This window comes from Thamnophis sirtalis, unplaced genomic scaffold (assembly GCF_051295495.1).
Source record: "Thamnophis sirtalis isolate CommonGarterSnake01/CBP01778 unplaced genomic scaffold, rThaSir2_p1.2 scaffold_13, whole genome shotgun sequence".
Taxonomy (NCBI): domain Eukaryota; kingdom Metazoa; phylum Chordata; class Lepidosauria; order Squamata; family Natricidae; genus Thamnophis; species Thamnophis sirtalis.
The window spans coordinates 52,488,879-52,511,113 of record NW_028261393.1 but is presented as its reverse complement, the minus strand read 5'-3'; the positions used below and the strand labels follow the sequence as shown (position 1 = coordinate 52,511,113).

At 42.8% G+C, this 22,235-nt stretch overlaps 1 protein-coding gene across 1 annotated transcript in view; it reads left to right on the top strand.

The window, feature by feature from the left end:
- GRIA3 (glutamate ionotropic receptor AMPA type subunit 3) overlaps positions 1–22,235 on the top strand; it is a 172,259-nt gene that overhangs the window by 88,702 nt on the left and 61,322 nt on the right. The window contains 4 exon segments of the mRNA XM_087727511.1: positions 11,321–11,488; positions 12,458–12,562; positions 13,312–13,419; positions 14,180–14,386. Of these exon segments, the coding sequence (XP_087583637.1) occupies positions 11,321–11,488; positions 12,458–12,562; positions 13,312–13,419; positions 14,180–14,386 (588 nt within the window).

Sequence of the window (22,235 nt, the reverse complement as noted above, 5' to 3'; positions counted from 1 at the left end):
AAAGATCGAAAACAAAAGATGGCTGACACTGAGCCGAGGTGGCGCAGTGGTTAAATGCAGCACTGCAGGCTACTTCAGCTGACTGCAGTTCTGCAGGTCGGCTGTTCAAATCTCACCGGTTCAGGGTTGACTCAGCCTTCCATCCTCCCGAGGTGGGTAAAATGAGGACCCGGATTGTTGTTGGGGGCGATATGCTGACTCTGTAAACCGCTTAGAGAGGGCTGAAAGCCCTATGAAGTGGTATATAAGTCTAACTGCTATTGCTATTGCTATTGCTATTTGCTTTGAACAAATAATCTAGTTCTAGTTGAAGACAAGACTCCTCTGGATCCATAACCTCCATAACCGCTAATAAGTCTTAAACTTTGGTTGACATACTGCAATGATTTGATTCAACCAAAACCTGTTGTGATCTAGGGAATCAGTGGTCTACCTTGAAATCCTGCTTTATTTCTTCAAGTTGCTGCTTCTCAGAGATGTTGACATCCAACTCTCCTACTGTCCATCTACAGTAGGGATGTCCAATCTTGGCAACTGAAAGTCCCATGGACTTTGTCTCCCAGCATTCCTCAGTTGCTAAGGTTGGACACCTGTGATTTACAGTGTCCAGAAGTAAAATTTGATAATCTGGAAAGCGAAGTTGGAATAGCTGATGCAGATAACAAGATGATCTATGATAGATCATCTATCCTACATTCCTCATGGCTGATTGCTTCAGTACGTCCAGCTATTTAGTCCCCCCAGTAGTGGGTTTCAAAAAATTTTGGAACCTCTTCTGTAGGTGTGGCCTGCTTTCTGGGTCCACTGGTGGAACCTCTTCTAACCGGTTCGGTAGATTTGATGAACCGGTTCTACCGAATAGGTGCGAACTGGTAGGAACCCACCTCTGAATTCCCCCACCCCTATTCTGTGGAATGAAGGAAGGGTGGTGGGCAGGATTTTTTTTTGCTATTCTATGAGTTACCCCAGTGATAACTTACAAGGTGTATTCTTTGTGGGTCAGCTAGGAGAAAGTGGGGTGGAGTTGATGGACTGTTTGGGAATTCCCTTCCAAAGGCACAGAATGGGGGACAACTGTGGATTGATTTTGAACTGTATTACGAGGATGAGGAGCTGATATTATTCACTGAAGTAGGAAGATTATGGTATAAATTCCTCCTTTCCTCCCTCCCTCCCTCCCTCCCTCCCTCCCTCCATGAATGGTGGCCCAAAGGTGCTTTTTCCATGGGCAACTGGACTTCTGTTGATTTCCTTGAAGGCATTTCACTTCGCATTCAAAAAGCTTCCTCAGTTCAAATCGAAGAAGCTTCTGGGATGAAAAGTGAAACATCTTCCAGGAAAAAACGAAGAAAGTCCAGCTGCCTTTGGGGAAAAAAGCACCTTGGGGGCCAACCATGGATGACCGAGATTCTCCATCGACATGAAAGGTTGACCTTGCGTGCCAAAAACTTAACGAAACAACACCCGTGTCAGGGAGGCCAAATGGACGAGAGAAATCCGAATTATTCTTCTGAACAAGGGAGAACAGCATGGCATCTCCCCTCTAGCCACATCTGTCGTGCTGGGATGCCAGCAGGCAGCTTCATAACTACGGTAACCTGAAAAAGCGGTGATGCGTAAAATGCAACATGCATTAGACCAGGCCGCGTGAGCAATTCGCACATTTTATCAGCGGCTTTAACTGAGGATGGTGCGCTTCGCGTACTGCCGTGGGTTTTTTTGAGGGGTCTGTGGACAGAACTCTCTGTTTCCTTGCTTATTTCTTTTATTTTTTATTGATTTTTTTTTCATTAAATACATTTATTAGTATTAGTGCTTCATAAACATGTTGTTATCCGGGTACTTAATTTGCTTAACGATACAAATTTACATTCTTCATCTCCACCCCCCTTTTCTCCCAACCATTAGTCAAATAGATTCCACGTTCTACATCTCCTTTCTTGGTTACAAAAGGTTTTCGTGCATCTCTTCCACAGTCATCAAGCATAATTCATATTAACTCAAGTATTTTAACTCAAATATTTATACATGTTGCCCTTATACCTCCATTTTTATTTGACTATAATTATTTAAACGTCCTTCATCATAAAATATACCAAGATTTAATACATAACCCACATACTGGCATTTCATTTCATATTTCTAAAATCCTCCAATAGCACTGAATCCTTATGTCCTATTCTAGCTAAGCATCCATAATATTTAATAACAAACTTTTCTAATCCTCCTTTCCAAATCGCTGTTGGCAATTTTCATCTAGTTTCCTTATATTATACTCATACATATATATATAGGTTGTCATCATTATCCCTCCTTTATTTGACTATATCCTGTATCATAACATTTTCCCCCTAATAATCAAAACTTAATTGTATCTAACTTAATTCTTTTTTTATTAACTTTTGTATATAATCCAAAAGGATTTCTAATCTTCCTTTCATGGGTACCATTAAATTTTCATATCCAATTATTACTTATCATAACACAACACATTGTATACATTATTATCATTATCAATTATTTCTTTAACTATATCTATTATCACTAAATTTCACTAAGTTTAACTAGTTTTAAATCTTCTTTACATCTTTTTTGCTTCTTTCTTGCTTTTATTTGGGAGCTGAAGACTAGAACACAAATCACTGTCTACTTCTTTCTCCCACAATAAACAACATTACAAAGTTGGTTGGGCTGAGAGTGAGTGACTGGCTTAAGTCGCCCACGAGCTTCTCTGGCTCAAGGTGGACTTCAGCCTGGTGCTTTTGGGTCTCCATCCAACACCGTAAGAAGTTACAGAAGGCGCGAGAAAGTAGGGCCGGAGCTGATACGAACCAAGGCGTTGTGACCTGCCAGCAAAGTTGGCACCAGATTCGGACAGTGAGGAGGTTGGGGAGGAAGATTGGCCAGTCCTGGAGTCTGGGGAAGGCTCTGATGAGGGCTCTGTATTGGAGGCAGAGAGGGGGCCAGAGCTGTATGCCAGTTATCAGCTGCCTTCAGAGTCAGGCATCAGTGAGGCAGATGAACAGCTGGAGCCTGTTCCCCATGTGCGCATGCACAGAGTTGCCAGATGAAGGGAGCAGCTAAGGAACATGGGTCAATTTGGGAGTAAGGCCAGAGGTGGACAATGAATGGCCCCTCCCATAGGGAATAAAAGAGGAGCAAAAGGGGAGTGGAGTTTGCAGGAGACAATTAGTTCATTTCTGCATTCTTGCGACATGTGAAAGATATCGGCCTGGCCACTCTCCAAGCCTGATAAAGTTCGGTAATTGTGAACTATCTTGAAAAACTCTGGGCTGGGACTTTGCTAGAGAGAAATTCACTGTAAATTAAATAAAAGGGGTTTATTGAGACAAGGACTCGGCTTCGTGCTGCTGAGGAAGTCTAGGTGAGAACACAAAGGTTGATCGCACATCGTCCTAAAGAAGAGCTCTGAATCCTAACTTAATCCTCATTAACTAGAGCTAATTTGGGAAAGAGCTTTCTCTGCAGAAACGAATCCTTCTGCTGTTGTCTTCCCTTATTTACTTATTACATATACTGTATCAATGAAAATGACTCCCAGCGGCTTACTCAGAAAACAAAAAGAACAATTTAAAAACCTTTCCCCAGCTCATGTAAAACCCACAGGAACTAATAAACGGCAGTGATAATAAATGACAGCAATCAATCAGTCAATCAATCACCAACCCCCTGAACAAAAATAGCCACCCCAAAGAGGGGGGGGGAGGAAGAAAATGATGGCCCCCACATATAAATGCTGGGGAAAGTCTTCCTCTTTAAATCCAGGCAGTGTTGACTTACAACAGTTGTTAATGGCCATTCAAAGTTACAATGTCACTTCCCATTATGACCATTGCAGCACTCCCATGTTCACATGATCAAAATTCAAATGTTTGGCAACTGATAGCGTAGCCGTTTTTGTCATTGTACATCATGTATACAACAAAATTGGTTTTAGCCTCACTGGTTTATAGTTTATAGTTTATAGTTTATTTATTTGTATGCCGCCCTTTTCCCTGGGGGGACTCAGGGCGGCTCACAATCAAAAGGAAGGGGGGGACAGACTTTTACATATAAGACAGTACATGATTAGAACACAACATTCATACCATTCGGGCGGGTTACGATCTTTAGCCCCAGGCCTGACGGGATAGCCACGTTCTAAGGGCTGTGCGGAAGGCCTGGAGGGTGGTGAGGGTACGAAGCTCCACGGGGAGATCGTTCCATTGGGTCGGGGCTACCACCGAAAAGGCTCTCCTCCGCGTGGTGGCCAGTCGGCATTGGCCAGCAGATGGAACTCGGAGGAGGCCTAAACGATGAGATCTAATGGGTCGTGTGGAGGTGATCGGCAGTAGGCGGTCTCTCAAGTACCCAGATCCACTACCATGAAGGGCTTTATAGGTGGCAAGTAGCACCTTGAAGCGTATCCGGAGATCGACAGGTAGCCAGCGCAGCTCGCGGAGGATAGGTGTTACGTGGGTGAAGCGAGGTGCACCCACAATCGCTCGCGCGGCTGCATTCTGGTGCAATCCATGACAAATATACCAACAACAGAAGGATCTTGGCAAACTTGAACATTGGGCACTCTCTAACCAAAGGAAATTCAAGGGTGAAAAGTGTAAGGTTCTACATTTAGGCAAGAAAAACCAAAATGCACAGGTACAGTATAGGTGGTACCTTGCTCAATAGTAGTAACTGTGAGAGGGATCTTGGAGTCCTAGTGGACAACCATTTAAATAGGAGCCAGCCGTGGGCAGCAGCTGCCAAAAAAGCCAACCCAGTTCTAGGCTGCATCAACAGAGGGAGATAATCAAGATCACGTGAAGGGTTAATACCACTTTATAATGCCTTGGTAAGGCCACACTTGGAATACAGCATCCAGTTTTGGTCACCACGATGTAAAAAAGATGTGGAGACTCTAGAAAGACTGCAGAGAAGAGCAACAAAGAGGATTAGGGGACTGGAGGCTAAAACATATGAAGAACGGTTGCAGGAACTGGGTATGTCTAGTTTGATGAAAATAAAAGAATGATTAGGGGAGACATGATAGCAATCTTCCAATATCTCATGGGTTGCCACAAAGAAGAGGGAGTCAAACTATTCTCCAAAGCACCTGAGGGTAGAACAGGAAGCAATGGGTGGAAACTAATGAAGGAGAGAAGCAACTTAGAACTGAGGAGGAATTTCCTGACAGTTAGAACAATGAATCAGTGGAACAACTTGCCTCCAGAAGTTGTGAATGCCCCAACACTGGAAGTCTTTAAGAAGATGTTGGATAGCCATTTGTCTGAAATGGTATAGAGTTTCCTGCCTAGGCAGGGGGTTGGACTAGAAGACCTCCAAGGTCCCTTCCAACTCTGCTATTGTATTGTATTGCATTGTTTTGTAAATAGTATAAAGAATATGCCAGTAATTAGGAAAAGAAAAGAAAAAAGAAAAAGAAAGAAGAAAAACTAATCATATGCGTGTGCATGGAGTGATTGTGATTGTGTTTAAGAGTTTGACCCTGACTCATATTTATGACGGTTGCTTTGTCCCGGGGTCATGTGATCCGCTTCCACAACCTTCTGACGAGCAAAGTCAGTGGGGGAAGACTGATTCACTTGAGGCTAACTTAATAACCAGACTGATTCACTTAACGACTGTGGCAAGAAAGTTCATAACATGGGACAAAACTGGACTGGACAAATCTCTCGCTTAGCAACAGAAGTTTTGGGCTCAATTGTAGCCATAAATCAAGGACTACCTGTACTGTTAATGCTGGGAAGCACTGTCAATTTGTAGTACACAAACAAGTGTTTATTAAAGTGGCAACTCCACCCTTCAGAGCAAAAAAAAAAAAATTAAAGTAAATTTGATTAGAAAATAAAATTGGCTAGAGATAAGAGCTTGGGTGTTTTAATTTATTCAATATTTCACCAGCTCTCTCTCTCGTTCCCACGCCGGCTTCACCTGTTCATGCATTTGTTAGCAGCATATGAATAAAATAGAAAATTAGATCTGTCGCTCGGTGTGATGCGGAAAGGATGGCAGGACGGTTTCTGATAATTGAGGCCGCCTGATTGGAAAATTGGGGGGGGGGGCATTGCAGAAAGACAATTGCAGGTTGATGTAATGCTTAATTGGACAGCTATTGGAGAACAACAGTTGAAATTCTTTGTGCGAAAACAGCGAGCAAAACTCTGGTGCGTCTCAGCACCAGAGCAAACGCTGTGACGGGGGATGACTTTCAGGTTTTGAAAACAAGGAACCGCCTTTGCTTAAAACCCCGCAAAACTACATTGGGGATAGGAGGTTATGAATCAAGATGGGGAAGAAGGATATCTTTTGGGTTAAGGAGGCAGGGAATCTGTAGCTCAAGCTCTAAGTTGGACTGGTAAGAAGAAGATCAACACATGTTGGTCAAGGTAGAAGGCATCTGCCAACATCTTATCTTTTCAGACCAAAAAAAACGTCCAAGTGCCTGAAATGTGGCCACATAACTGTGTTTGTGTGTGCGTAGGCGTGCGCGCACACGTGCGTCTGGCCATCGGAACATTGGGACCAGATTGAAAGATTTGGGAGGGCCGTTGTAACTTCAAACGATTGCTAAGGGACCTGTCGTATGTCAAGTGCTACCTGTAATTCTTGAAAATTAAGAATTGATTTCATTTCACAGAATAACAGAGTTGGAAGGGATCTTGGAGGTCTTCTAGTCCAACCCCCTATTCAGGCAGAAACCCTATATCATTTCAGACAAATGGTTCTCCAGTCTGCTCTTAAAAACTTCCAGTGTTGGAGCATCCATAACTTCTGCATTTTTATAAACATATTTTTATTTCCATTTTCATAACATACAATCACATGTATACTATACATAGCCAGTATCATATAGTATTAAATGATGATTACATCAGTTCCACTTGTCCTCAACGCCCCCCCCCCCAAATTAACACCCATTATTAGCTCTTCTACTCTCCATACACCTCTTTCTTCTACCTCTCTCTTACTTCCTATCTTCCCTCAATCTTCCTTTCCTACTCTACTTCCCCTTCCTTTCTCCTTCTCCTCTCTCTACATTCCACTCCTCCTTATCCTCATCCTCATCATCTTCCCCTCCCTTACCCTCTCTCCTATTCCTCTCTTTCCACCTTTCTGAGCATCCATAACTTCTGGAGATCAGTTGTTTCACTGATTAATTGTTCTTACTGTCAGGAAATTTCTCATCAGTTCTAAGTTGCTTCTCTCCTTGATGAGTTTCCACCCATTGCTTCAGATGCCTTGGAGAATAGTTTGACTCCCTCTTCTTTGTGGCAACCCATGAGATATTGGAACATTGCTATCATGTTTCCCCTAGTCCTTCTTTTCATTAAACTAGTCATACCCAGTTCCTGCAACCGTTCTTCATATGTTTTAGCCTCCAGCCCCCTCATCCTCTTTGTTGCTCTTCTCTGCCCTCTTTCTAGAGTCTTCACATCTTTTTTACATTGTGGCGACCAAAACTGGATGCAGGATTCCAAATGTGTCGCTACAGAATGTTGATCCCGAAAATACAATTTGTTCAGAAAAAGAGACAGATCTTTAATGTCAGAATGCTTCCTATCTTTTTATCTGAAGTAAATATGACGCATTGGGGTTGGTTTTTTTTTTGGAAAAGAAAAAAAAAACAATTTACAGATTTTTACCTTCCTACGAGTGGGAAGGTTTATCAGATTTATAAAGTCGATGAGAACTGTAATTTTGAGCAGCGTGACAAAAAACTGTGGAAGTATACTGTGATAAAAAAAAAACCAACAGATTTATTGCCAACGGCGTATATCAGTTCATACAAAATGTAGCCTAGTATACTTCAGAATTGTTCGGGTTTCAAAATCAGACAAGCTAGGTTGGTTAATTCATTTTTTAAAGAACAAAAGGAGGATGCTACACCAGTTTGTCCCCATGCCCCACTGAGAGAGAAAATGGTGTCATACATTATTGGCTGTGTTAACATTTACAGATTATTACAAATTAACAGAGTCGGAAGGGACCTTGTAGGTCATCGAGTCCAACCCCCTGCCCTAGCAGACCCTATACCCTTTCTGACAGATGGGAGTCCAGTCTCTTCTTGAAAGCTTCCATTGATGAAGCTCCCACAACTTCTGAAGGCAACTTCTGTTCCATGGGTTGAATGTTCTCACTGTCAGAAAATATCTCATTTCCAATTTGAATCTCTCCTTGATTAGTTTCCAACCATTGCTTCTTGTTCTACACTCAGGTGCCTTGGAGAATAGTTTGACTCCCTCTTCTTTGTGGCAGCCCCTGAGATATTGGAACACTGTTATCATGTCTCCCCTGGTCTTTCTTTTCATCATACTAGACATACCCAGTTCTTGCAACAGTTCATCGTATGTTTAAGCCTCCAGGCCCCTAATCATCTTGGTTGCTCTTCTCTGCACTCTTTCTAGAGTCTCAACATCTTTTTTTATGGTGTGGTGACCAAAACTGGATGCAGTGGTCTTACATTTGGTGAATGTTATTGTGATAGAACTAAAGGTAACGATTAAGTCGTTCCCGACTCTAGTCGTTCCCAACTCTAGGGGGCGGTGCTCATCTCCGTTTCAAAGCCAAAGAGCCAGCGCTGTCCGAAGACGTCTCCGTGGTCATGTGGCCGGCATGTCTAAACACCCTTCCCACTGAAGGTGGTTCCTATTTTTTCTACTTGCATTTTTTACATGCTTTCAAACTGCTAGGTTGGCAGAAGCTGGGACAAGTAACAGGAGCTCATTCCGTTACATGGCACTAGGGATTCGAACTGCCGAACTGCCGACCTTTCTGATTGACAAACTCAGTGTCTTAGCTACTGAGCCACCATGTCCCTTAATGGAGCTACTAGTAAGCTAAAGAAATGGTGATGCTGCTGAAGAATGATGTAAACAAAACATTGGATATCATTGAAAGATCCATCAGCGCTTGCATTCTGTGGTTCTTCGTAACTGTTCTTGTGGTTGGTTAGGATTTCTTGTAAATGTGAGGTAAGCTCCCCGTTGGGAGAGTGAGTACATTCAGAGAAGCATTGTGAGAGTTGTGTTGGAGAACACACAAAACCAGCATACAGAGACACTGCCGTTTAAATAGGCTTTTACTTTCGTGGAAATAGAGGTATCAGAGTCCATCAAACAGTCCAAGTCACACACGGATAAGACAGTCAGTCATCAATGTCTTTCAGTTAAGGGATAATCCAAATAACATAGTCCAGTAATCATACAAATAGTCTGGTACACAAAGTTTGCTAGCAGTTGCAAAACTTACAATAGCTCACGGCACTTTCTAACAGCCAGCTTCCAAAAACACTCAGATCAGATCAGCCCAGCATCTAACGAACAGAGAGCTAACAGTCATTCTGGCTCCCTCTTATGGCCGATTGAGGGAAACAGCAACCAATCACATTTTACAGCATGATTTAAAGAAACAGGTACAACATTGTTACATGATTTATATATTGCCAACCCAACCGTCAGAATTATATTCCTAACAGTAAATAATCCTTTAAAAAAAAGAAAGAAATAGAATTTTATATTGTTCCCCATCTCAAGGGTTAATCTCTCTTCTGGCACACTCATGACACAGGTTTGAAGTCGCGGAGATGAAAAGCAAAAAAAAAGACATGACAATTTTTTCGTTACTGTCTTTCCTTTTTCAGCGATACTCTAATTTCAGAATGGTACTTAACTTCTCTGGGAATGTGGAGGGGTTATTATTATGCAATTTCTTACTGTGCGCACTTTAAAAAATGGTTCAGAAGGAGCACTTCTCAGCTCCAAGATGGCAAGCAGATAACCTTCCCTAGGATGGGTTAAAACAGCTGGATATTTTACTAAGATGTCTCGCAGGGGTGGGCTGCTGGAGGTTTACAGTGGTTCGGGAGAACCTCCAGCTAAAATTCTGTGCAGTTCAGAGAATCCCCAAACTCCACTCCTGGCTGGCCCCGCCCACCCCTCCCCTCGACTCCTAGGAGTCCCCACACAGCCCATTTTGGATACAGGTATGTGCAGGGTGTGCGAAGAGGCTCGGGGAGGGTGAGGTTCAGGAAGGCTGGAAACAGGCTCAGAAATGGCCTCCAGAGGGCCTCCGGAACTTGGGGAGACCATTTTCGTCCTCCCGGAGGCTTTCCTGGAGCCCAGGGAGGGCAAAAACACACCCCCCCATGCCATGGTGCAGGAGACTGACTAGGCCACGCCCGCCATGGCCACGCCCACCCAGAAATTGGGCATAGAATCCCTTGCTAGGGGGTTTTTGAAGCCCACCCCTGGATGTCTCATTAAAGCAACTGCGACTCTTAAGGCAGCCACGCTCTTTGGCTGAAAAAAGACAGACAAGGTCTTAAGAGTCTTCTGAATTTTTTTTAATTAAAAAAATAAAATTAAACAGCTGCAGAGGGCATAGGGACTGGCCTTGAAGGACAGAAGGGAGAGGTGTTGCCAGGGCAATCGACGGATGAGAGGGGCTGTTATTTGGGAAATATCTTGGGCGTGCCCTTCCCTAGTTCACACAAAGTCTAAGAAAGAGGGGGTGGGGAAACACCTTTAGACTTGCAAGATTCTGCTCCAATGAAAATTGTCCTGACTTAGATGGTTGTTCATTTCTTAGTCTGGTCTACCTCATACGACTGACACAGGCATTGTGATATTAGCAATAGACTTATATACCGCTTCACAGTGCTTTATAGTACTCTCTAAGCGGTTTACAGTGTCAGCATCTTGCCCCCAACAATCTGGGTCCTCATTTTACCCACCTTGGAAGGATGGAAGGCTGAGTCAACCTTGACCCAGTCAGGATCGAACTCCTGGCAATGGGCAGAGTTAGCAATAGCACTTAGACTTATACTGTATACTACTTCATTGTGCTTTACATACTCTCAAAGCAATTTACAGTGTCATCATCTTGACCCTGACAATCTGGGTCCTCATTTTACTGACCTTGGAAGGATAGAAGGCTGTATCAACTTTGAGCCGGTCAGGATCGAACTCCTGGCAATGGTCAGAATTAGCAATAGCAATAGCACTTAGACTTATAATACCACTTCACCATGCTTTACAGCACTCTCTAAGTGGTTTATAGTGTCAACATCTTGGCCCTCATTTTACCGACCTCAGAAGGATGAAAGGCTGAGTCCACCTTGAGCCTGTTAGGTTCGAACTCCTGACATTGAGCAGAGTTAGCCTGCAATATTGCATTCTAATCACTGTGCCACCACAATGCTATTACTCAATGTTATTTAAGGAGGGAGATGATAAAAAAAAAGACTTGGAACATTTGCAGGATGAAGTTCACTTACTTGTCTCTTTTACATCTCTTTTAGTATACATCTGCGTTGACCCACGATGCAATCCTTGTCATAGCGGAAGCGTTCCGGTACCTCCGAAGGCAGCGGGTAGATGTATCCCGGAGAGGAAGTGCTGGAGATTGTTTAGCAAACCCAGCCGTGCCTTGGAGCCAAGGGATTGATATTGAGAGAGCATTGAAGATGGTAAGAATATAAAATGACAGCTGCTACTCTGTATTGGTTAAGTGAGAAAGGCCTTTGGGAAGGAAGACATTTCATTTATTTATCTTATTTATTAATTTTAGATTGACCCGTCTATCTAATATGCAATGTTTTTTGTATATTTTGCAAAGTTACTCGAACCATTAAAAATTTCTAAAAGAAATGTTCATTTTCTCTTGCCCTTCCCCCCAAAAAATCCCAACCGGAAGGTAATGAGCCAAGGTGGCGCAGTGGTTAAATGCAGCACTGCAGGCTGACTGCTAGATCAGCAGTTCAGCGGTTCAAATCTCACCGGCTCAGGGTTGACTCAGCCTTCCATCCTTCCGAGGTGGGTAAAATGAGGACCCGGATTGTTGTTGGGGGCAATATGCTGACTCTGTAAACCACTTAGAGAGGCCTGAAAGGCCTATGAAGCGGTATATAAGTCTACTGTTATTGCTATTGCTATTATTGCTATTGCTAATGGAAGCGATAAAATAGCATTAACAAATATATAAGACAGGAACACAGGCAAAAATGCAGAAAATAAACTGCACTGCAGAGGAGGCACTGAAAATCAAAACGCACTTTAGCAGGCCCTGGAGAGACAAAAGGGAGAAGTGAAGAAACCTATTTTGGTTTTGGAAAGATCTTAATGGAGATGCCCAGCATATTTCTTTATTAAAGGCTTTCATAAATGCTCACCCCTCTAGCTGAGAAGAACACCCCTCCCCCTTACGAGGAGGAGGGGAAGAAGATATAGTTGGCAGAATTAGCCGCAAGTGGATAGGTCCCCCTTCTGTTTTCTGCCTTCCCTTGGTGACATGATTAAGGATAAGTCCACCTGCTCTTTGATTTTGATGGAATTGCTAAAAAAAAAAAAGACTTTTTGTGAAACCGTGGTTTTTGCATACTGGCCAATGCACGGAGGCTTCCTGTATCTTGTTATGTTGCAATTTTATCATTGTCAAGGTTCAGGTTCCAGGAATGACAGGAAATATCCAGTTTGACACCTACGGACGTAGAACCAATTACACAATTGATGTGTATGAAATGAGACCTGGCGGGCCACGGAAGGTATGACACAGTTTGTTTGTTTGTTTCTCTGTCTGTCTTTCTTTCTCTCTCTCTTTCTCTTTCTTTCTCTCTTTCTCTCTCTCTCTCTCTTTCTTTCTTCATTCTCTATTTATTTATTTATTCCTCCTCCTCCTCTTCCGCCTCTTCCTCCTCCTCTTCATTGCAATGGCCTTTTCTTTTGATGCAAACTATTCTACAACTTCCAGTTCCTTGGCTAACCCAAAGCATCACCTGGTACCAAACAAGGACATTTCTTTCTTTCTTTCTTTCTTTCTTTCTTTTTCTTTCTTTCTTTCTTTCTTTCTTTTTCTGTCTTTCTCTCTCTCTCTTTCTTTCTCTTTTTATTTCTCTCTCTTTCTTTCTTCATTCTCTATTTATTTATTTATTCCTCCTCCTCTTCCTCCTCCTCTTCATTGAAATGGCCTTTTCCATTGGTGCAAACTATTCTACAACTTCCAGTTCCTTGGCTAACCCAAAGCATCACCTGGTATCAAAAAAGGACATTTTTCTTTCTTTCTTTCTTTCTTTCTTTCTTTCTTTCTTTCCTTCCTTCCTTCTTTCATTCCTTCCATCACATCTATCTATCTATCTATCTATCCATCCATCCATCCATCCATCCATCCATCCATCTATCTGTCATCTATCTATCATCCTTCTAATCTTCCTATCTATCTATATACCCATCTACCTATAAATACCGGTAACTGAAATTCACTATCTTAACTTGTCAATACTCTCTTCAACCATAGGCTGGTTATTGGAATGAATATGAGCGATTTGTGCCTGCAATTGATTCTACTGTGTCCAACGATACGTCCTCAGTTGAGAACAGAACCATTGTGGTGACTACCATCCTTGTAAGTTGTTACCTCCCTTTAGCCATTCTTTTCTAATCTTGATTCCTTTGAGTCAAATTCAGCTTCTGATGCTATCCTGGACACACAGATCTATGTAGTTTTCTGAAGAATGAAATGGATTGGTTGCTCAGCACTTAATTTTCCCAAACTTTGATTGTTCTTCCTACTTTCTGAACTGACAGGCAGATCAGGTTTTCCTTAACATGTTGATGTCTGAACTTATAACTTAAAATGAGCCGTGGTGGCCCAGTGGTTAGAGTGCTGCATTGCAGGCTACTTCTGCTGACTGCTGGCTGGCTGCTGTTTGGCAGTTTAAATGTTACCAGGCTCAAGGTTGACTCAGCCTCCCGTCCTTCCAAAGTGGGTAAAATGAGGGCCCAGATTGTTGGGGGCAAGAGGCCTACTCTGTAAACCACTTAGAGAGGGCTGTGAAGCACTGTGAAGTGGTATATAAGTCTAAGTGCTATTGCTATTAAAATCACAGGGTTGCAAGGGACATTGGAGGACTTTTAATTAAATCCCCTGATCTTATGTCATTCCGGACAAATGGCTGTCATGAAAACCTCTAGCGATAGAACATGTACAATTTCAGGAGGCAAGCTGTTCCACCGATGGATTGTTCTCCCTGGCAGGAAATTTCTCCTTAGTTCTAGGTTCTTCCAGCTTCTTTGGTTGGGATTTCTCCCCGTTCACTCTGATGTTGATGCATCTGAAGGAATCCCTTCCTTCTAACTTATTTTCTCCTTGTGTCATTTTCCAGGAAGCACCCTATGTCATGCGCAAGCAGTCACCTGACCAGAAGGAAGGGAATGAGAAATACGAAGGGTATTGTGTTGACCTCGCTTATGAAATTGCAAAACATGTTGGGATTAAATATGTCCTGTCCATTGTTCCTGATGGGAAGTATGGAGCAAAGGACCCTGAGACTAAAATGTGGAATGGCATGGTGGGTGAGCTGGTCTATGGGGTAAGTCCTTATACATTGTGGTTCTGCTACTCATTTGCCTTATGATCATATCACCAAAGTTAAGTGGATTACCTCTCCATCTGTCTTTCTTGGCAAAGCTGCTTAGATGTACAGTATCCTGCAAGAATATCCAGCAAAATCCAAGTAGATGAACTATGTTGGCTGTCCAAATATGGAGATGATACCTACCCTTATGAGTGTCCTTAGCTCTGTGATTTCAACTGTTCACCAGTTAATGGTGTCGACCAACTCAAACCAACAGGTTTGCTGAAAACCGTTTAATCATGTCCCAGAAGAGTTCAAACGCCTATCAGAATTCATTGCCCCAGGAAATAATGGGGATTCTAGCAAGAATTTCCTCTTCATGGCTGCCCTCAAGGAACTCTGAGAGTGAAAATTCTCTTTGCAGCAGCTCCGTTTATAATTCTGAGAATTAATGGTGAGAGCAGCAGATTTTGTGATCTGAAATCTCACTGTTTCATTGGCAAGGAAGGAATGGAATTGATCATCGGTAGGCAGCCCAAACATGAAATGTAGAATTTTGAGAAGGCCGTATCTTACTCCCACCTTCCTATGTTGTTCTCTATTAATTGTGCTTCTTTTTCTCTTCTCTTTAAACAGCATTGTTTAAGTGTGAGTGACAGAAGAATAACGTCTCTTTAGAATTTTTGTTCAGACTTTCCACAGCTTTGTGGCGTTTCTATTCATCTTTGGGTTGGTTTTGACTTCTAAGAGAAGGCTCAACCCTTCCCACAGAAATGCATTTGATAGCATAGCTTGAGGTTCCCCTCCTGGCATTTTCAGTGCTAAAATATAGGGTATTTGCATCAAGCAGAAAACTCTGTCATGAAAAAATATTCTTAGCATTGTTAAAACGGTTCTCACATGAAAGAAACAGATGCTTGTTCTAAAGGCAGAACACAAGCGATGCTTTAACATTACAAGGATGCTGGTGTTAGGTTAAACAAAATCGGGCGTGCTCCCTTGCCATCTGAGCTCTTGAGGAATGAGAATAATTGGAGGAGAAGCCAATGCTGTATCCTAGGCTTCGGGTTAATGTGCCGAGTAATATTTGGCCCGATTTTTAACCTAGAAGAATGTGACATAGTAAATTGTGGATGAGTTATATGAGCTTGATCTCTCCCAGCAAGGATTTGTAAGACACCTGGTGTCTTTGTGATGTAAATGTTCTCGCTCAGTGTGAAAAAGCAATTCCTCTCCATACCGAATGTCACCATTCAGATTGTTTCGGTGTACACATCAGGAAGCTGTGTCTTCATGGGCTGTCGTTCAATCATCACAGCCTTTGAAAAAATCTGCAGAGTGCTTTAAAACAGGCATGCAATCAGATCTTGTCAAGGAATTGTGCAGCAGCTGTCCAAGTGGAGCCAAAGACACTGACGCCAACGTGGAGTTTAATATTAATAAACATATTTAACATTCATATTTGCAGCAGACGAGTTAGTCAAGAACACAGGGACGTTGTGAGGTAAATCAAACAGCATACAGAGCACACAGAAAAAAAGGCGGGAAACAAGGGGAACTCCCCCTTACACCCACAGCAGCCAATCATAGCGTAGCTTGCCTCATGCATGAATCAGCACTCTAACTAGCCAACTACAACTGTGTGTTCTTTATTGTTTCAATTACCAAATTCAATATCCTAACATTTCTGATGTACCATAGTTGCATTTCAGGCTCTTGGCTATTCCCCACTTAAAGAGCTTTGCCTTAAATTCTGTCCCGGTCTGTCTGGGTTCTATTCAGGTGACGTGATGCCATATTTTGGGGGGCACCTCCATATTTTTCGGGCATTCCTGGAAGTGGATTTGTTGGATTTGTGTCAGGCAACTGCGCAGCACTGTCCAAATGAAGTCAGAGATACTGACACAAACTTGTAATTCAATATAAATCAATATATTTAACGTTCCTATTTGCAGCAGGACGAGATAGCCAGCAACACAGGAACATTGTGAGGTAAATCACAAACGGCATACAGAGCACCCTGAAGAAAAAAGGCGGGACAAAAAGGGGAAACTCTCCCCCTTTACACCCATAGCTACCAATCACAGCGCAGATTGCCTCACGCAGGAGCCAATACCCTCCAATCAATCAACTACAGCTGTGTCTTTTGTCCCATTGTACATTTTACGGTTCCAGCTACTAAATTTAATATCCTAACAGATCTTATATCTGTGTTGACTAAGAAAGAAGTCCCATTTTATCTAGTAGACTTTGCACTGCAAAGCACAGCTGATCCTCTGTATCTTTATTCATATGTACAATCAACAAGAAGAGATTGTTGCTCAGTGAAAGTATTTAATAAAGCATCTTCTATGTTCATTCGTTCCTAACCACTCAGAGTCACTGGCAGCATATAAATGCAATAAATTATGATTACGATTAGTGTTAGGCCTGCCCAAGATAGGTATATTTATAGGATATTTAATTCTTTTTAGTGTTAGGTTAGGTCCCCTAAATGAAGTTCCTCTAATAATAAAATAGAGAGCTTTTTTCTTTAGCAGAAGCAAAAGATTTTCTATTCCCTTTCCCCCTTCCATGAGTAATTTGCATTACTTTGATATGCAGTAGCTTGCAAAAAAATATTCACGGCAAGAGGAAAGCTAAACTAAACTTCACAAGCTGATACTCTAACAAGCTAAATTCAGCAGAGAGGCTTCTGTTTAATTGGTTGTTGCTATTAACATTGCCTTTATCCAACAGGAAGGGTGTGATTCAAGTTCCATTGATGTATCCTTTAGCAAAGCCGTGTTGCAACCAAATACATTTCACTGTACCTAGGGATACAACACAAGGGATGCAGTGACTCAGTGGCTAAGATGCTGAGCTTGTCGATCAGAAGGTCGGCAGTTCAGCGGTTCGAATCCCTAGTGCCGCGTAAATGGAGTGAGCTCCCGTTACTTGTCCCAGCTTCTGCCAACCTAGCAGTTCGAAAGCATGTAAAAAGGCAAGTAGAAAAATAGGAGCCACCTTTGGTAGGAAGTAACAGCATTCCATGTGCCTTTGGCACTTAGTCATGCTGACCATGGAGACGTCTTCGGACAGCGCTGGATCTTTGGCGTTGAAACGGAAATGAGCACCACCCCTTAGAGTCGGGAACGACTAGCACATATGTGCAAGGGGAACCTTTACCTTTTAGGAATACAGCAAGATTTGATAGGCTACAGAGCCCGTCTGGTGGCGCAGTGGTTAAATGCAGCACTGCAGGCTACTGCTAGATCAGCAGGTCAGCGGTTCAAATCTCACCGGCTCAGGGTTGACTCAGCCTTCCATCCTTCCGAGGTGGGGTAAAATGAGGACCCAGGTTGTTGGGGGCAATATGCTGACTCTCTGTAAACCGCTTAGAGAGGCCTGAAAGGCCTATGAAGCGGTATATAAATCTACTGCTATTGGTTCATTTAAGGCACCAAGCTAGAAACCAGGAAGCAGTGAGTTCTAGTCCCGCCTTAGGCATGAAAGCCAGCTTGGGAACTTTGGACTAATCATCAGGAAGTTGTGAGTTCTAGTCTCACCTTGGGCATGAAAATTAGTTGGATGACTTTAGGCCAATCACCAGGAGATGGTGAGTTCTAGTCTCACCTTAACCATGAAAGTCAGCTGGGTTTCTTCTTGGACCAGTCCCTCTATTTTAGCCCTGGGAACAGAGGTGGGTTCCTACCAGTTCACACCTATTCGGTAGAACCGGTTCATCAAATCTACCGAACCAGTTAGAAGAGGTTCCACCAGTGGACCCGGAAAGTAGGCCACACCTACAGAAGAGGTTCCAAAAATTTTTGAAACCCACCACTGGCAAGGATCTCGTAACTTGACAGCTTTAAGACTTGCATGCTTCAATGCCAGAGTTTCTGAATAGCTACTTGGACCAACCTAAGTACTAATTCATAATTTCATATCCGGTCACCTGGGCGGCAAGACACTCCCATCCGGTCACATGGGTGGCAAGCCACTCCCACAAAGGAGGCCACACCCACAGAGTAGGTTCCAACAATTTTTGAAACCCACCACTGCCTGGGAAGTAGACATTTCTGAATTCTTGTCTAGAAAACGGCAAAGACTTATCCAATCCAAGACTGACTCAAATCCATCAAATAAATAAATAAATAAAATAAGGGAGGGGGAGTTAGTTATCTGTATATGATAGATAACCCTTTCCCCTCATCATAGGGACAGCAAAAAGCAACACCCTGGTTCTTGAACGGTATCTTTTCATCCACCTTCACTTAGTCTACTCCTTCAAGATTCAGTTGCCTACACAAGATGAACAGACACAAGATACAGGGAGAGATGGCTGGTTTTGGTCTTCTGTGAGACCTCTTATGCCCTCCATCATTTTACTGTTTATACTCTTAGTTTACAACTATCTCCCGAGACTGCTTGCCTTCCTATGGTCCTGACCCTGTAGCAGAAAATGAGACAAGACCAGCTCTTTGTCAGAGGGAGAAGTTTATTCGTGCAAAGGTTCAGTAGCGATTGGTCAAGCAAAATCTGAACCCCGAAGGGCAGTTGTTTACAGTCTTTTATACTTTTAGCCAACATAAAGATCATCCCAAAGTACCTGGCCTTCCTGTGTCACGTAGACCTCATAGAACAATTTCCCAAAACAGAGACATGATATATGAGCCGAGGTGGCGCAGTGGTTAGGGTGCAGTACTGCAGGCCACTTCAGCTGACTGCTATCTGCAGTTCAGCGGTTCAAATCTCACCGGCTCAAGGTTGACTCAGCCTTCCATCCTTTCGAGGTGGTTGAAATGAGGACCCAGACTGTGGGGGCGATATGCTGACTCTGTAAACCGCTTAGAGAGGGCTGAAAGCCCTATGAAGCGGTATATAAGTCTAACTGCTATTGCTATTCATTACTCATTTACCTCCCCACAGGGGGTATTGGTACCAATATCCTGTTTCATTTGTTTTAGTTGGATGAAGCAAACAGAACAACTAATCTTAAGGGTAATCATTCCTTTTTCCCATTCCATATGGTAAAGAAACTTTAATACCCAAATAATCTGTCTAGTTATCAATTTCTCTTTTAATCCGGATTTGGGGAGAGGTTATACCACTTGCAGATGGGCAAGGATTCCAAGTGAGTCCTTCCGCTTGATCCCCCTCCTTCCAGCCTAGCTGACAATTCCCCAAACCAAAGCCTGTTATATTTGAAGCCGTCCGGATGATTGACCGCAATTATGTAAATGAAATAACTTGATGCAAATGAATTCAACTGGTGAGAATGGCTTCTATTGTGCCCATTTATTTATTTTTAATGCCCATTCAGTTCCAACTGGCACTCTTTCTAATTGCTACAGTTGTCCATTCAAAGAAAGGTCATAACAACACAAAGGTGTGTAGAACTTGAGGTGCCTCCTGGGAACATGTGGCTCCCAGGGACTCTTCTCCCCAATTGGCCCCAGCTTATAATTTCTGATTGCTAAATAAAGTGCTAAAATGCAAAATACTCAGATAAGGAATTGTAGCTGCTGCTGACAATGTTATCCATTAGTCCTATCCAACTCTTGGCTATTCTATGGGCCAGGTGTTCTCCACATCTTCTGATCTTGCACTACTTCTTCGAGTTGCTCCATGGTCTGGCTGGCATCAGTTGTAATGGTGGAATAGTAGCTAATAGTTTTCAGTTAAACAGTTTCAAATGAAGCTACGTTTTGTTCCTACAATGGCAGCATTCAAGTCTCTCCCCCCCCCCATTAAGTTGTAGAGCATGTCATTCAAAAATTAGATGTGGCCAGATTTAAATCTCATTGTCAAGTTTTGAAAACTTCAATTGCCTGTCGGTATACCGGTCCCTTTTAATCTTCCTTGGAAGATATCGAAGCACATGCTACTCTTACGATCCAACTCGCGATATCGTCGGAGATATTTCGATGTGCAGCAGATGCATCCTGTGAATGAAGAAGGGCTTATCGCTAACTCAACTTTTGCACAAATGCCAACATTTCATAGAGTGATTTGGCTCCGGCCCAAACTCTCATGACTTCTTTTGAGATCAGTCCAACTCAGAAGGCTGATTCGGGAATGTCTGACTTGAAGCCCAAGCATGAGTGCCCTCCTCCATCTCTCTCTCTCTCTATGGGGATGACAAAATTGCCAAACGCTTATAAGTAGCCTTGCCAAGTTTTGCTGAGCCGAGCAGAAAACCTGATGCTTTTAACTAAGCTAAGGATTTTTCATACGGTTCTTGAACTGGGGAATGGCCAAGGCAAGGAAAACGTAAATGAATGATGTTGGCTTGTACATGGCCATTTGCTTTAAAACAAAAGGCATTAAATAGGAAAGACCCAGTTTGCAAAGGCCAGGTGAGGCAGGTAAGTTGTCCGGAACACAAACTAGTTAAGTCCAATTGGTAAAAATAAAATAAAATAAAATACCTCCCCCCCCCAGATAGTTTCAACTTCATCATCCAGTATTTTTACACCTGCTGAGCTGCTGTTGTAGAAAGTTGGGCTAATTACCTGTGGTGGATTTGGGGGAGCTAAGGCATCAGTAAGGGCTGTTGGTCCAGACTTTATTGATAGATAGGATCTTATGTTTAGTACAGCCCAGTTTATAAAGCGATCAAACAAGGTTCTTGATGCTTTTAATTCCAGACCATCAACTAATCCACTCAACTCTTCTTCCTGGTTCTTGAAAGGGAAAAAGGAAAGCCGCAGGGTGGATCCCCAAAATAATATTTGGTGACCCACCATCAAAACATCCTTCTCTTTCTTTTCTCAGATATGTTCATCTCTTATCTTCCCCGCCATTGGGACTAGTAATGTTAGTTACTGAGCTAAATGGAAGCTGGATGCATCAGGAGTTTTACTCAGCATCAAATTCCAAACACACGTCAGAGATATTTCGATGTGCAGCAGATGCATCCTGTGAATGAAGAAGGGCTTATCGCTAACTCAACTTTTGCACAAACACACAATCTTTGCCCGAGAGTTGTCCATCACACCCCCACCCCAGCAGAAGACCAGAGAATGCCATGTGGAAATTCCCTGGAAAGAAGGAAGGCAATGCCTTCATAATAAGCTCACAATACTCATTTTGAGGATTAAACATCTTGATCAGACTAATGTACGGGTCATTGGCAATGCACTTGGGCTTCCTCTCCAGAACTTAGAAATGTATTACTAAAGTTAAAAGCAAGGATCAGGGTGTTTCTCCCCATACCTCCCCTCTGACATGCATTGTATAAAAAAAATGATTGACAGTGGTTATGCTAGCAGGTATGAAGAAACTCAGTTTCTGTCAGGCTCAAAAAAATCAAGAAAGACATACCGAGATTCTTCTAAACAAGTTTCTTTATTGCTGCTCACCTGTAGACAGAATCTTGAAAGACTAAAGCAAAATACTTATATCATTAAAGATGTGGAGCAGAAATTTTCTAGGGAGGAGCTGCCTTAACTCTCTTCCTCCAACCAAATTATTTAAACTTCATTGTCTCTTGGTCCTCTGGAATGCAGCCCCTCCCTCCTGGGATCCAGACTACATTCTACCTCAGTTTCTGGCATAACATGCCCACCCAAGAACAGCCAAGTGGAATAGGTACCCTGTTCTGACCCCCTCCTCCATCCAGTAACGAATGCCGAGACAAGCTTAAATGGAATGTCCTTTAATAACAAGACACCAAAACCTCGGTGGCTGAAAGCCAAGCAAAACAAACAGATAAGGACCTTGGCAGCAACTCAGACAAACTCAGGCAGCAATAAACACAGATAAGGCTTGGCAGCAATCCAGCCTGCCAAGCTCACAGTACTGTCCTCCAACATTCAATCCTGCGTCGACTTCTGCAAAGAGGGCCGTGTGCACAAGTAGCTTTTTATAGTCTGGAGAG